Raw genomic sequence first — 14,616 nt, forward strand, 5'->3', positions numbered from 1 at the left:
TGTACTAGCAATGAACAACTGGAAACGGAAATTTAAAAAAATTATATTGACTTGACTATGGTACTAAAAATCCTGACATATTTAGGGAGAAATCTAACAAAATATTTAAGGTTTGTGTGCAAAAAACTACTGAGCATTATTGAGGGGAATTAAGGATTGCTCATGGATTGGAGGGCTCACATTGTGAATATGTCCTTTCTCGCCAAATTGATATCCAATCAAAAACTTATTAGGCTTTTGTGGAGCAGCAGGAAAGAAAAGTTTGATCTTTAAACTTTACCAAAATTGAAAACTTCTGAAAAACTGCTAAGAAACTGGAAAAACAAGCCACCGAAAGGGAGAACGTATTTACAAAACATGTCTGGTGAAGGATTTGTATCCAGAACGTATAAGGAACTCTTTCAACTCAGTAATTTAAAAAAACCAAAAAGCCAATTTTTTTAAACAAGCAATAGATTTGAACGGGTGATTCATAAAAGGAGACACACAGATGGCAGAGAACATATTGACCATCATGGGTCACCAGGGAAATGTAAATTCAAACCACAATGAAATACCACAACACATTTACTAGAACAGCTAATATTTTTTTAAAAAGAACAGGGCCGTCAGTTTGCTCAGTGGTTAGAGCGCAGTGCTCATAACCCAAGGTCGCCGGTCCGATTCCCACATGGGCCAGTGAGCTGCGCCCTCCACAACTAGAGGGGAAACAACGGCTTGACTTGGAGCTGATTGGTCCTGGGAAAACACACTGTTCCCCAATATTCCCCAATAAAAATTTAAAAAAAACACTATAGGGACAATCAGGTCAGTGATGGCTGGGGGGGCGGGGTGGAGAGGATCAACTGACTATAGGGGGTCATGAGGGAATTTGGGGGGTATTGAAAACGTTCTTTATCTTAGTACACAACTAAGAATTTGTCACAACTCATTGGCCTGTACATTTCTCAAGGGTAAATTCTTCTGTGTGTAAATCACGCCTCAGTGAACTTGACTTTTAAGACATGCTATGAAATTGATACTTACACATATTTGAAAATAAACTGCAGTTGGTGAGGTGTTCCAGAACTCTTGCTCCTGCAGGTGGGACGGTGAATTGACAGTCACTTCAAAGAACAATTTGTCAACAGCTAGTAGACTTGAAGACGTGCACACCGCCTGAGGACACAGCGGTTCACCACCCCTGCGGCACGTGTGTGCTGGGGAGACCAGTCCAGGAATGTTCCTTGTCACAGCCCAAAAAGGAAGGCCAGAGGGTGAGGGAAGAAAACCAAAGTCCTCCAACAGAGATGCGAGCAAAAAACAGGTTTGTGCACACTGGGATATGGCGCCACAGGGACAGATGAGTGGGACGGACCTCCTGGGTCTACATGAATGACCCTCTGACGACCACGAGAAGCAGCAGAGCTAGCTGCCTGCAGAAAATTACACCCTGAGCCCTCGAGCACGTGCCGCCTGCCGTGATGCGCCGTTTCTATGTTCACACCTGTAATGCAAGTGTGGCAACACTGAGAGGCATCCAATTCAGTGGGAGCTTGGGGGCAGGGGTCGTCCCCGGCTGGGAGCATAAGCGCTTGAAATGCAGCTTTAAAGTTTTATTTCTTAAAGCAAGTGATACTTTGTATACTTTTGTTGGTCTGAAATGTTTCATATTTTTAAAAGAAAGTATATAAAAGAGACACAGTCTTCACTCTGTCTCTTTACCCTGCTTTATTTTTCTTCAGGGCACTAATCAGAACCGGACACTACAGTATGCACTGGTTTGGTGGGTTCGTGCCATCCTCTCTCTCCAGTCTCCCACTTCCGGAACAGAGCCTGGCATACAGTAGGTGCTCAATCGATGTTCATTGAAGGAATGAATAAAAGTCTCGATTTATACTGTTGGCATATCTCCACCCCCTGGCACCCCAACCGGGGATGGCCGTCGTCCCGCCCAAGGGCCCTGCCATCCATCCAGGAGCACCATGACCTTCAGTCTGGCTCCCGGGATCACCAGGTTCACGTCCTGATTGTGGAAATGTTGCTCTTGGAAGGAGCGCGGGTTCAATGACTGCATTTCTTTCTTTACACACTTCCTTGTCGTTTCCAATAGGAATGTCATGCAGGCACACCTCTGAGCCACAGTCATTTTAAATTTTCTTGTCGCCGCATTCTAAAAAGCAAAAAGGAAAGGGCGACATACGTGTTAGTAGTACCTTTTATTTAACCCAGGAGGGTGAAAATAGGATCATTTCAACATGTGATGAGCACACAAATGATTCGTGACCTATTTTATATCCTGCTTTTTGTACTAAGCCTTCAAACTCCAGTGTGTCTCTCCCCGGGAGAGTACATCTCAGGACCAGCTGCGTTCCAGGCTGGGGAGCTTAGGACAAGGGGCGGGAGGTGGACCCACTGGTGTCTGGTGCCTGTGCTGCCCTATTCTCCCTTGCACACATGTGACAGCGTGCCCTGGAGGCTGCTGTGCCTGAGGGGGGAATCGAAGGGAAGAAAACCTCTCCCTGAACACGTGGCACGCTGCTGGTGACAGGCCAGATGCCCTTGCGATCCGAGCTCATTTCTGGGGGACCTATGTTTCTTCTAGAACTTAAAAATATCTTCTGTTCATTCTAATTACTTAAAAATTTCACGATGATGCAACTCATGGGGTTTTTAATTCATTTGTCTGTTTGCTGTTCTTTTGTGTGGGGCGCTTGGCAGGCCTGTGGGAGATGGGGCTTCTGGAAAGTGCTTTCCGTTATATCTTCGTGGTGTCTCCTCCTTCTCTGTTACCTGTTTGGAACCTGTCACTTGAGGGTTAGACCTTCCACATGGAGCCCCCACCACCTCTTACCTTCTCTTGGACTTTGCTCTATCTTCTGAGAGACTTCCTCAACCCATGCTTCCAGCCACCTACTACATTTTGAAAATTGCAGCTAGTGTACTTTTAATTTGCAGGGCTCTTTCTTGTTCCCCTAAAGTGCCCATGCTAGCTGTGAGGGTCCCTCGTCTTCTGCTATCCTCTAAGGACATCGCGTGCTTAACATGTTTCTGAGGTTTTCTTCTGTTCTCTATGCCAGTCTGTTTTCCTCTGGTGTCCACTTTTCTGCTGGCTCTTGGTGTCTCAAATGTGTCCTGGGTTCTTCATTTGCCTCCAGGAGCGAGGCTCCAGGATCAGCTCGGTCCCCATCACCTGGGTGTGGCTTGCAGTTTTAGATTCCTGCAGCCTGTGAACGGTGAGGACAGACCCACACAGCTGAATACTCAGTGACAAGTACAGTGATGTTTGCAGGACTTCTTATTAATACAGTGAAATGCTTATGAGCTGTGGTGAGAAAAGCTGGATAAAAACTGTATCAAAAGTTAACGAATTAAGGCCCAACAAGGTGACCTGGGAGAGATTAGGCTGTATTGCCAGCAGTGGCTCTGTGGGGGGGGGGGGGCACCATCTCTTTTCCATCTTCCTCCTTTGCTGCAGTCTGCAGTCACACACTGTCTGGGTCCCCCGCCCCCCGGTGTCTGCCGAGCACTGCCCAGTCTGGCCCCCCTTTCCTTGCTACTTATCATCGTCTGCCCCCCCCCCCCCAGAACATGAGGTGGAGTGTCTGTCCGGTCCTCCCCCGGCGGCCAGGCGGACGCTGGGCCTTGTAGGCAGTGCCAGCTCCACGACACTTGGCCAAAAGCCTGAGCGAACCCAGTGCTCACAGACGGAACTGCATTCTGGGCCTGGGAGAGAAGCAGGCAGAGGGCAGCTCCCCCGTTCTTATCTGCGCTGGAGCACAGAGCCAGCACACCTCCAGTGTGCCACCCCACTGGGATCCTTGGGGACTCAGCAGAGGGCAGGCGCCTTCCCTGTCCTCAGGCCCCCGGACTGCTACGTGGGAAGGCCCAGCCCCCTTCATTCCCAGTTCCCATTCTGTTTATGTCTTATGAATTCAGTCACGTAAATAGATGTGGCCCAACCCAGGGAAGGGGGTCCCACCCCCATCTGTTCCCTCTCCCTCCCCCTTCTGCTCCCTACTGTGTCTACACATTTCAGTTGTTGCCCCCCGGAACCCTACTTCATGCACCTACATTTATTCTTCTTCTGGGACCCAACTCTGGCCACCCAGTGCTTACCCTGGACTGCTGGGCCTAAAGGACCGTCCTGAGGAGAACAAGATCCAGAGAGGGCAGGACCTCTCTGAAAATCTCCCGGCAGGGACGACCCCTCCCAGCTGCTCAGATCCACCCACCTCCAGGCAGAACTGGCAGCTTCTGCCCTGGTCGTCACCATGACCTGGACGTGGTCCAGGCTGCCCGCTCGTGGGCAAAGGCTGGAGAGCACAGTTTCCGGAGGCACTCATGCAGGTCTGTGCCCACCCACATGGGTGCCCCACCTGGGGAGAGCTGGAGGAGAGGTTCAGGGGCACGAGAGGGGTTGGGGGCTTTGGGCTCCCCTCCCCCAGCACCTGCACCCTGAATTTGCACAAGCAGCCCCTCTGCAGGCAGAGCAACTTCCTGAGCTTTGTCTCTGACCTTTGCCTTAGGGCCACTGGGCCATGCCTGAACCAAAACAGAAAGGCTGTTCTGGGGGCAGGGTTTCAGGTGGACTGGTAAGCGCCGGAGTCTGGCAGGCAACCCCTAGGAGCACCCTTCCCTCTGGGGCTTCAGTGGTGGCGGGGCACAGAGGTGTGCTAATGCACCGCTACCTGCAGGCTGGCAAGACCAGCTTCCGCTATGCTCTGGGGGATGGAGGGTGGAGTCCCCCTAAAATAGAAATAGAGTGGGGAGAAGGCCCCAGAGACAAAGCACAGCATCTAACAGAAGAGCTGATGCACTGGCCAGGGAGGGCACCCCAGGGTGAAGGCAGCCGGGAGGTGGCTGACAGTGCAGAGGAGGCCCAGACGGATTCCAGAGAGATGCAGGAGCATCAGGATTTGGTGACCTCGGGACCAGTGCCAGGGGTCCAGCAGGTGGGTGGGCAGAGGAGGTGTATCCAGGAGATGGGAGCAGCCCAGGGGAGAGGCTCCTGTGGGGGCCTGGGAGTGTGGCAGTGGACACCTGGAGACCAGGGTGGCACCCTGATAGCTGTGTGAGGGACAGAGGAGGGGAGTGCCACCCTGGAAGCCACAGCCACAGAGCTTTCTAGAAGGAGGGCATCAGCGTCAGTGTCCTGGGATGCTGAAAGGTCAGGGAAAATGAGGCCCCAAAGTGTCCATGGAGTTGGTCATCCTGAGGTCACTGGGCGCAGAGCAGGGACTGCTGTGTGTGGGGGGTGATGGCAGGTGAGGAAGTGGACAAGCCCCAGAAGAGGGGCTGGGATGCTGGCTTTAGAGCTGGAAGGAGGAGTGTCTGGGGGCGGAAGTCTGGGACGGAGGGGTGGAAGGAGCAGGGCGCCCCATTTGGCAACGAGATCAGCAGTGAAGGACCGGTGGAGACAGGGGTGCGGTGGCAGCCCGCTGGGGCGGGAGGCAGGGTCACTGGGGTTGCTGGGTGAGCGGCACTGGAGGGGGCTTCGCGGCAACCAGGGCCCGGAGACCTGATCTGCCCCCCACCTCAGTGCAGCCCGCTCTGCGGCTCTGAAAGGAGTCGTCACCGCCTATCGGGGTGGGAGCAAGTGGCGGGCAGGCCCTTCGAGCAAATCGACGCAACCCCGGGCGGTGGAAGGAGACAGGAGGGGCGCGGACTCACACGCCCTCGCTGTCCACCCGCGGCTCCAGCCGGGCTGGGACAGCCGTCTGCCGGCCGGGATCGGAGGGGTGGGGGTCTGCACAGCGAGGTCTGAGGTTGGGGATCTGAAGTGGAGCCCCGCGGGGAGGAGTGCGGGCGTCGCCGTTGTCGCCGCGGCGCGTCGAAAGAACTGGGACGCGGGCGCGGACCCTCGCCTGCAGCTCCCCCCTCCGCCCCCGCGCCGCTCCCGCCCCCGCCCCCTCCCCCTCCGCCGCCGCTGCCGCCACCGCCACCCAGCGTCGCCGCCGGAAAGTTTGCGCGCGGCTGGCGCGGGGCGCGGGCGCTGAGCCGGCAGGGAGCGCGGAGCCGGACCTGAACGGCGCGGTGAGCACTGGGGCCCGGCCCGAGGGGACGTTCCCGGGGCCCACCCTGGCCGGGCCAGGGGCCCGCAGAATGGGGAGCGCGGAACTGTCCTGCGGGGACCCCAGTCGTGGGCCGGGCTATCTTGAGGTCGCCGTCCTCACCCCCGTCGGACACGTCCATTCCGAACCCCGGGATGCGCCTGTCCACCTCGGACGGTCGGGTGGGCTGGGGGGGTCCTCTCCTCCCCGGGGAGCGCGGCCCGGGGCGGGGGTGTCGGTGGCTGCCAGGCGCTCGGTCCTTTTGCCCCACTCGGCTCCCGACTCCTCCCTCCGGCACCCCTGTCTGCCCCTCCCCCCATGGGCTCGCACGCAGCTCGGTGGAGACACCCCCCAAGGCGCGGGGTCCTACGCAGCCCCGCCTCCCCCCTGGGGCGGGCGCCTGCTCCCCAGAAGCCCCCAGAAATCGCCCAATTCCGCGGGAGGGGCCCAGGGACGTCAGACCCTGCCCAGTCCGTTCTTCCGCGGGGCCCACATTTGTCACTTTGACCCTCCCTGCCCTGCTCCGGTTGCCCCAGCGGCCCCACTCGCGCTTCTCCGCCACGGGTTTCTGCCTCCCGAACCCACTGCCTCCTGACACCTGGGCGCCCACATCCACCGAGGACTGAGGACCAGCCCGAGCTGTTTTCAGTCCTCTGCGCTGAGAAATAAGGGTTGGTGGGGAGTTCTGCCCTGGCCTGCATCCAGGCCCGCCCCACCCCCACGGGTGGGGGGGTGAAGGACGCCGGAATCAGGCTTTGTCAACAGCCTGTGCCCCCTGATCCACCCCGGCCCATGACCTTTCACCACTTGCTCTGGTTGCACAAAAACACCCCCACCTCGTCCACCTCAGAGGCGGGGAATCCCACCCATTAGGATCCTGCCGCCAGCTGGGGTGACCACAACTGCCTTTCCTGGCTGATGGGCCATCCACCCATCCTAGGGGGCCCTCCCCTAGCTGTAGGTCTGGGAGTCCCTCAGACATCCCCAGTGGAAACTGGTGGGACGCTGGCCAAGCTTGAGCACCCAGGAGTGGTGCCTTCTGCCAGGCATGGGCAGGGCACAAGCCAGCCCAGCAGATGGTGGGGCAGGTGGGGTGAATCCATGGGGGAGGGATGGGGGCTGGGAAAGAGGGGAGAAGGGTGAGCTGGGGACTGGGGGCAGGCCCGCCCTTAGAGAACCCCCTGCCTCTGTCCACTTGAGCCCTCTCCCAGGGCTGTAGTCCTGGGCTGACATTTGTGCAGCCACAGCCCAGGGCCTGAGAGGGAGCTCGGTCACCTGGTCCCTGAAGGGAGAAGTGTTGGTCCCTGGCCAGCCATCCCCCTCCCCACCGGCTCAGGCTGGGAGGATAATGAGGTGGAACACAGAGCCTCAGAGCGGCACCCATGCCTCTGCTGCCTAACCATCCCTGGTTCAGCCCTCTCATTCATCCAACAAATCCTTATTCCCAGGGCTGACAGGCTGCCCGGGTTTCAATGTCCCCATGGCAAGGAGGGGGCCCGGATATAATACTCAGTTACTCCGTCCTGCCCTTCAGGTGGCAGGACTCACTCCTCGGTGATGAGGAGGCAGGCATCCCCACTTTACAAGTGGGGAAACTAAGACTCTGAGACGTTAAACTATTAGCCCTTGGTCCCAGGACCAGAACTGGGTACCGCAGTCGCCCTGTCCTATGGAGCCAGTCTCATACTTGGGTGTCCAGGGCAGGGATTCCATCCAGAACCTCAGTCTTGCACAGCTGGAAGTCACTCTACACGCCCACTCCTATTCAGAGAAGTGTCTAGAAATCTCCTTGCCCACATTCCCCCAAAAGGGACTGAGGACTCACCCACACTGCCCTTCTCCTGTTTCCACCAGACACCTGAAGGGGGACATCTGCAGCCGTTTGTATTTGGGGGTGTGGAGACCCTGACCCCTAGGGACCTGGGGCTAGGGGTGCCTTGAGCTGGGGTACACAGCCTGTGATCCGTGGGCGCTGATTCCTAACACCACCCTCCAGATCAGGGGTGGGCGTGGGGGGTGTGGAAAGCCCCCTCACTCCCCTGCCCTGGCTGCCACAGAGAATGGCCTGGGCGGGGCAGGGAAGGAGGGGCCCCAGGGCTATGCATCCCTCTCTCCCTCTCTCTGGGGTCCCCAGAATACAGACCCCCACCTGGAGCAGCCCGGTGTGGCCCCCTCATCCTTTCCCCACACACCCCCTCACTAAGTTCTCCGAACAGCCCTGCCAGGTTGGCGAGGTAAGCTCCCAGCTGTGTGACAGGCACTTGAGACACAGCAGACTTGCCCTGGCCGCCATGCCCCAGCTGGGTTGTCAACAGCTGTCAGTATTTAGCGGAACTCCTGGCCACCCAGCAGCCCCCCTCCCTCCGTAGGGCCTCAGGACAGGGAACAACTTATCGGCCAGTGTCCTTCCTCCGTGTCCCGTTTCTGTCTTCACTGTCCACCCCGCCCCAGCCAGCCTTTGTCACTCTCCCCCTCCCCTGTCCCCAGAGCCTCTAGCTTACTTAGGCCACCCACCCCTGAGCCTACCCACCACCTCCCCTCCTCCACCAGCAACAGGGTACAACAAGCAGAGGACAGGTCTGCTCCTGGCTGCTCCATACCCACGGAGCCAGTGGCCCAGGTGGGTGGGGGGCAGGGCAGCAGAGGGGCTGTCTGATCAGAATGAGGAGATAAAGCCCCTTGGGTGACCCCAGGGCTGCCTCTCATCTTCCACCTGCCTGCCGCCTTCTCCACTGAGAGCGCCCTCCAGTCTGTGGCCCTAAGCCTGACTCCTCGCCTGGTTCAGGGGCTGGGGACCGACCAGTCACTGCTGCTGGGCTTGCCTTGCCAGGCCCAAGGGCCAGGGTCAGCCCTGGGTCACTCAGCTCAGCCTTCATGGTGGCATGTCAGAGTTCCGTTAGGGGTGAGGGGAGAATCTCAGGGAAGCCCCTGGTTGACCTGGCCCCATGAGGACCGACCCGGCGGGACTGATGGGTGGGGGAGAAATCTGGGGTGTCCTGACACCCTTCACCTTCAGCTGTAGCTTGTACCCCTCCCTACCTCTCCCTGGCTTCTCCCAGGCCCTGCCCTCTATCCATCCATCTGTCCATCACTTGCTCGCTCTGTGCCAGGGTGCCCAGAGAAGGGCCCATCCATAGCCCTAGGGAACCCTGCACCCAGGCCCCAAGGGAAGCCCCTCCCTGATGCCCCTAGGGAATTCAGTCACAGCGAAAGACTGGCTCTGGAAGCAATGAAAGGATTTATGGGGCCGCTGCTGCCCCAGAGCTCCAGCTCAGACAGTCTCCAGCCCAGGACCAGGCACCACTGCCCCCCCTCCCTGCAGACACCACAAGGGCAGGGGTCCCCGTCTGGGCCCAGCAGCAGCAGTGCTAATCTCGAAGGAATGTGGTGCAAACTGCCTGCACACTGTGCCCCCACGGGACCCAGGAAGCCTAGCTTGAGCTTTGGGTGGGGCACAGGGGGGCACCTAGACACCTCAGTCCTGGGAAAGGGGGCAAACGTGTGACAGCGACCACCCTGAGCATATGCCTGGCGCTCCTGGACCCTGGCAAGGCTGGGAGTAGCCTGGGGCCACTGCAATAATCACAGCACTGGGGCCAAGTGATAGATGGCCCAGGCCCTGGCCTGGCTCGGCAAGCTGACTTTCCCAGGGACTAAGAATAGGTGGGGCTCACAAGGGCTGAAGGGAGGAGGTGGGCAGCTGGGGACGCTGCTCCCCCCACCCCCGACAGCTTTGGGACCAGGCAGAATGGTGACTGCCACCAGCTCAGAGGGGAGGGTGCTGTCAGAACTGCCAAACAGACAGCTGCAGACTGTGGGAACCCCGCTCCTCACAGGGGAGGCAGTGCAGCGTCCAGGGTGCCGGGTTGGACCTACTGGCAAAGAGCAACCACTTCTGTTCCAGTTCCCACATCACCAGTAGGACCCAGAGGCTCAGGGGGATAGTTTTAGGGGAGCAGGACACCCACTGGCCACGGCAGAGCCCAGCGGCGTCTCCCCACTCCTAGAGGTCCTTGCCCGGGCCCTGCTGCTCGAACACTTGGCAGCCCCAAGAGGAGCGTGTGTGCCCACGAAGACAACCCCTTTGCCCCAGCCGTGCAGCCCCAGCCAGATGTGGGGGGCGGCAACCCAGAGGCATGCCCCCCAGCTGGCCACACCGCCCTCCCCTCCTGCTGCTGTTGCTGCTGGCTTTCCAGGTACGCCATGGCCAGCCCCGCCTGGCACCCTCCCCTGCTCCCACCTGCCACCTGCCACCTGCCACCTGCCCCTTGCACTGACCGGAGCTCCTGCCTGCCCCTCCGTGTGCCCCAGCCAGAGACCCCCTCCGCTCAGGTGATGGACTTCCTGTTTGAGAAGTGGAAGCTCTACGGTGACCAGTGTTTCCACAACCTGAGCCTGCTGCCCCCTCCCACTGGTGAGCCCCCCTTCTGCCCGAGTCCATTTCCTAAGCTCTCAGCCCTCCACCCCATTTACAGGTGAGGAAACTGAGTCACGGAGAGGCCAGTGACTTACCCAAGGCCACCCAACCAGGAAATAAAAGAAATGGTAGAACTGGGGTGCTTCGTGCCCTCCCGTACTGCTGGTTGCCCCCATGTCAGGCCCAGAGACACCATCTTTGCCCCCACAGAGCTCAAACCCAGTGCGTAGTATGTGTGGGAAGGCTGTTGAGAGGGATGGGTGGACCACACAAAGTCTGAGGCGGGAGGAAGATGGGCCACCATGCGGCGGCCTCAGGCAGGTCACTGGGGGGCAATGAGAGACTGAGGCAGAAGGAGCTGCCTAGGAGGCTGAGCCACTGTCCATGCAGGGGCATCCTGCACAGGGCAGAGGGGAGCAGGCATGTGAGTCACAGAATTGGTGCTCGGCTCAGGAAGGGTGCCAACAGAATTGAGGTTCAGCTCCCAGAGAGGGAGGTGCTGCAAGAAGGGTACTGGGAAGAAGGGGGACCCGGGTAGGTTTGGGGCAAGGTGTAGACCCGATGTGTCTAAGGTGGGGTAGCTGGGCGGAGCTGGAGCTCAGGACCAGGCTGGGCAGGAGGGGGTCGGTCGTCCAGGGCAGGCAGGATGGTCGGAGAGACCTGGGGGGAGCTAATCCTGGGGAGCAGAGGACAATGCTCAGGGGGCTTCTGAGAGGGGGTGAGAAGGGCTGCGCAGCACGGCTGAGGAGCCCCGACCCTGCCCCTGCCCCTGCCTCTGCAGAGCTGGTCTGTAATAGGACCTTCGACAAGTATTCCTGCTGGCCAGACACCGCCCCCAACACCACAGCCAGCATCTCTTGCCCCTGGTACCTGCCCTGGTACCATAAAGGTAACTGCAGCGGGGTGTAGGGGGTGGGGAGCCAACGCAGGGGGGCGCTGACTGCAGCCTGCCCCCCTAGTGCAGCACCGCTTCGTCTACAAGAGGTGCGGGCCCGATGGGCAGTGGGTGCGTGGGCCCCAAGGGCAGTCGTGGAGAAATGCCTCCCAGTGCCAGATGGACGACGACGAGATTGAGGTCCAGGTCAGCCAGCGGCGGGTGCAGTAGGGCTGGTGGGAGCGGGGGAGGCGACCCCCCCCAGCCTGACTGGCTGCTGCACTTTGCAGAAGGAGGTGGCCAAGATGTACAGCAGCTTCCAGGTTATGTACACGGTGGGGTACTGCCTGTCCCTGGGGGCCCTGCTCCTGGCGCTGGCCATCCTGCTGGGCCTCAGGTATGAGCCCCGCCCAGCACAGGATGGGGGCCGAGCGGTCAAGGCTGTGGGTGGGCAGGCGGGCACTGACTCACTGTTCCCACAGCAAGCTGCACTGCACCCGAAACTACATCCATGCGAACCTGTTCGCGTCCTTCGTGCTGAAGGCCTGCTCCGTGCTGGTCATTGACACGCTGCTCAAGACCCGCTACAGCCAGAAGATTGGCGATGACCTGGGTGTAAGCGTCTGGCTGAGTGACGGGGTGAGCACCCAGACTGGCCCCACCCGGGCGGCAGGTGGCTGGCTGTGTGACCCCAGCTCGCTCACTCATTCACGCCGCTTGTGGCCAGGCGGTGGCTGGCTGCCGGGTGGCCGCGGTGTTCATGCAGTATGGCGTCGTGGCCAACTACTGCTGGCTGCTGGTGGAGGGCGTATACCTGCACAGCCTGCTGGGGCTCGCCACCTTCCCTGAGAGGAGTTTCTTCACGCTCTACCTGGGCATTGGCTGGGGTGAGTGAACTGGCACAGTGGGGGGCAGGCTGGTGGGAGCCTGGAGACCACAGCTGCCACCCCCTGCAGGCGCCCCCATGCTGTTTGTCATCCCCTGGGCCGTGGTCAAGTGTCTGTTTGAGAACATTCAGTGAGTATAAGTGACCCGCGGATGGGCCCGGCCCCCTGTCCTGGTGCTGGGCAGGGTCCGTGGGGAGTGGCTGTGCAGCCCTGGGCGGGGCTGCACCAGGGTCTCTGGCCAGAGGCCCTGATGGGCGTAAGCAAACCTGGTGCCCGGGATGGGAGTCATTAGTGACCATCTCCCTTTCTCTCTCAAGCCACTAATTAGACCCCCAGGGAATCGGGGGCGGGGGCCTGGGGGGCTGCCAGGACGTGAGCCGGCCCCACCCTGCAGGTGCTGGACCAGCAATGACAACATGGGCTTCTGGTGGATACTGCGCTTCCCCGTCTTCCTGGCCATCCTGGTGAGGAGATGAGGCACCTGCTGGCCCCACAGGAAGGGGTGCAGGGCTGGTGGGTCAGCCCCCAGCCCCCTTCCTGGTGGGGGTGACAGACAGCACCCTGCCTGGGCAGACAGGGAGGCAGGGCCCTGTAGTCAGCTAGGACAGCGGCCGGCGCCCTGGCCTGGGCCCGGCTGCCCACCCCTGGCTGGGTGTCCACCACAGGGCGTGAGCCAGGCCGCATGTGACGGCAAAGCCCGTGTGCAGGAGACAGTGAGGCCAGGGGCGGCCCTGAGCTGTGCCTTCCACGTACAGATCAACGTCTTCATTTTCATCCGTGTCCTTCACATCCTCATGACCAAACTGCGAGCCCACCAGATGCGCTCTACTGACTACAAATTCCGGTGGGTGCGCGCAGTGGGGCCGGGGTGGGGTGGCGGGGGGACGCCACGGCCTGTGGCTCAGCCTCCGCACCCACAGGCTGGCCAAGTCCACGCTGACCCTCATCCCCCTGCTGGGGGTCCACGAGGTGGTGTTTGCCTTTGTGACTGACGAGCATGCCCAGGGCACCCTGCGCTCCGCCAAGCTCTTCTTTGACCTCTTCCTCAGCTCCTTCCAGGTGCCTGCCCCACCCACCCACCCCCTCCCCTCCCCTCCCCTCCTTGGGGCTGCCCTGACCGCCCCCTCTCTCTAGGGCCTGCTGGTGGCTGTCCTCTACTGTTTCCTCAACAAGGAGGTAGGTGGGAGGTCTGGGATCAGCCCCGGGGTGGGGGTCAGAGCAGAGTGCAGGCCACTGGAGACAGGTCGGCCTCAGCCTCGTCCTCGTCCTCATCCTCGGGGAGCGCAGTGAAGGGGGTTGCCAGCCATCCACAAACCCTAGGGCTTCAGGTGACAGCCCACCTTGCTCCGTGTCCAGAGCGCCATGTGGCCCTTCAAGGCTGGGAGGTTGGGGATCCTGGGGGCTGGGACGGGCCCAACCTGCTAGCTGTCCCAGGTGCAGGCGGAGCTGCGGCGGTCCTGGCACCGGTGGCGCATGGGCAAGGAGCTGCAGGCAGGACGCCATGTCAGCAGCCACATGGCCTCGGCCCAGCCCACTGATGGGCCCCCCAGCGAGAAGCTGCTGCTCTCCAGGGGCAGTGGCAGCAATGGGGCCAGCCAGGACCCCTTGGCAGAGACCCACATATCTGGCGATCTCCCTGGATTGGCTGAGTGCCCCTTCTGAAGCCCTGGAGCCCCTGGTGGGGCTGGACTCAGGAGCCGAGAGAGGACACCGCTGGACAATCCACAACTAATGCCTCCAAAGAACCTGGAGGGATGGGAGTGCGACCATGGCCCTACCGTCCTCACGTCCCCCCATGCTGTGATCTGAGGGGCAGAGCTCCCCACTTCACACCTGCTGTGTGGGGAAGCTGTTCTGTGAATGCATGCCTGTGTCCCCATGTGTCTGTGTCCCCAGTGTGGGAGGAAATGCATGTCCTCCAATAATAAAGAGCTGGCGCAGTGACCACTGGGCCCACCCTGGGGATGGGGCTGGGGGAGAGGGGGGCTGGGCCCAGGGCTCCCCGTGAGAGTGAGAAGGGAGAAGCTGCAATGGGGCCCTGAGCGGGTACACTCCCCCTGGGAGCCGCCATTTTACAGATGAATTAGAGCTGGGACCCCTGAGGGCTCCAAGTGAGTGGTGGTTGGCTGTGCCCCTCCATGTCCCCACTGACGCAGGTTCTAGCCATCCTCCCATCCCGGGTCGGGGGGCCCACCCCCACACCAGGCCAGAGTGGACAGTCCCCCATTAGCTTTGGCCCTCAACCCCAAGAAGGTCACCACTGGCTAGCAGAGGGACATGAAAGGGGGGTGATGGCCGAGGGGGGCCACCAGCATCACTCCAACCCCACATGAACAGCCCTAGCTCTCCGCTGGAGCTGCAGGCGGGTGGAACTCAGGCCCAGCAAGGGCCTGGACAGTCCAGAAG

The 14,616-nt window shown here is 60.1% G+C and overlaps 1 protein-coding gene and 1 long non-coding RNA gene across 8 annotated transcripts; one reads left to right on the top strand and one right to left on the bottom strand.

Moving 5' to 3' along the window:
• Positions 1-1,691: 1,691 nt before the first annotated feature.
• Positions 1,692-8,908, bottom strand: LOC109449447 (uncharacterized). The gene is made up of 5 exons (XR_012491973.1): positions 8,855-8,908; positions 6,403-6,690; positions 5,653-6,104; positions 2,834-3,206; positions 1,692-2,152 (listed from the first exon to the last, which is right to left on the bottom strand). It is a non-coding gene; the product is annotated as an uncharacterized LOC109449447 (long non-coding RNA).
• On the top strand, positions 5,885-14,154 carry GCGR (glucagon receptor). Of its 7 annotated transcripts, XM_074319652.1 has the most exons (15): positions 5,953-6,015; positions 6,569-6,703; positions 10,040-10,228; positions 10,344-10,446; positions 11,231-11,338; positions 11,409-11,530; positions 11,614-11,720; positions 11,806-11,962; positions 12,051-12,210; positions 12,280-12,340; positions 12,605-12,674; positions 12,966-13,054; positions 13,131-13,269; positions 13,345-13,386; positions 13,645-14,154. In XM_074319652.1, the coding sequence occupies exons 3-15, from the start codon at positions 10,169-10,171 to the stop codon at positions 13,870-13,872; spliced, it is 1,446 nt and encodes a 481-aa protein (XP_074175753.1). In that variant the 5' UTR covers positions 5,953-6,015; positions 6,569-6,703; positions 10,040-10,168; the 3' UTR covers positions 13,873-14,154. The 7 variants fall into 7 exon arrangements, with proteins under 7 accessions (XP_074175752.1, XP_019591275.2, XP_074175750.1 ...); XM_074319651.1 differs by lacking the exon at positions 6,569-6,703 and having other exon boundaries at positions 5,885-6,015; positions 12,876-13,054; XM_019735716.2 differs by lacking the exon at positions 6,569-6,703 and having other exon boundaries at positions 5,885-6,015.
• Positions 14,155-14,616: the final 462 nt, after the last annotated feature.

Source organism: Rhinolophus sinicus, linkage group LG15 (genome assembly GCF_036562045.2).
Source record: "Rhinolophus sinicus isolate RSC01 linkage group LG15, ASM3656204v1, whole genome shotgun sequence".
Taxonomy (NCBI): domain Eukaryota; kingdom Metazoa; phylum Chordata; class Mammalia; order Chiroptera; family Rhinolophidae; genus Rhinolophus; species Rhinolophus sinicus.

Coding starts and splice junctions, on each gene's coding strand:
- GCGR (XM_074319648.1), top strand. CDS start 10,236: ATGGCCAGCCCCGCCTGGCACCCTCCCCTGCTCCCACCTGCCACCTGC. Junction 12,211..12,279: donor CTACCTGGGCATTGGCTGGG/GTGAGTGAACTG, acceptor CACCCCCTGCAG/GCGCCCCCATGCTGTTTGTC. Junction 12,675..12,875: donor CCGTCTTCCTGGCCATCCTG/GTGAGGAGATGA, acceptor TGTCCACCACAG/GGCGTGAGCCAGGCCGCATG.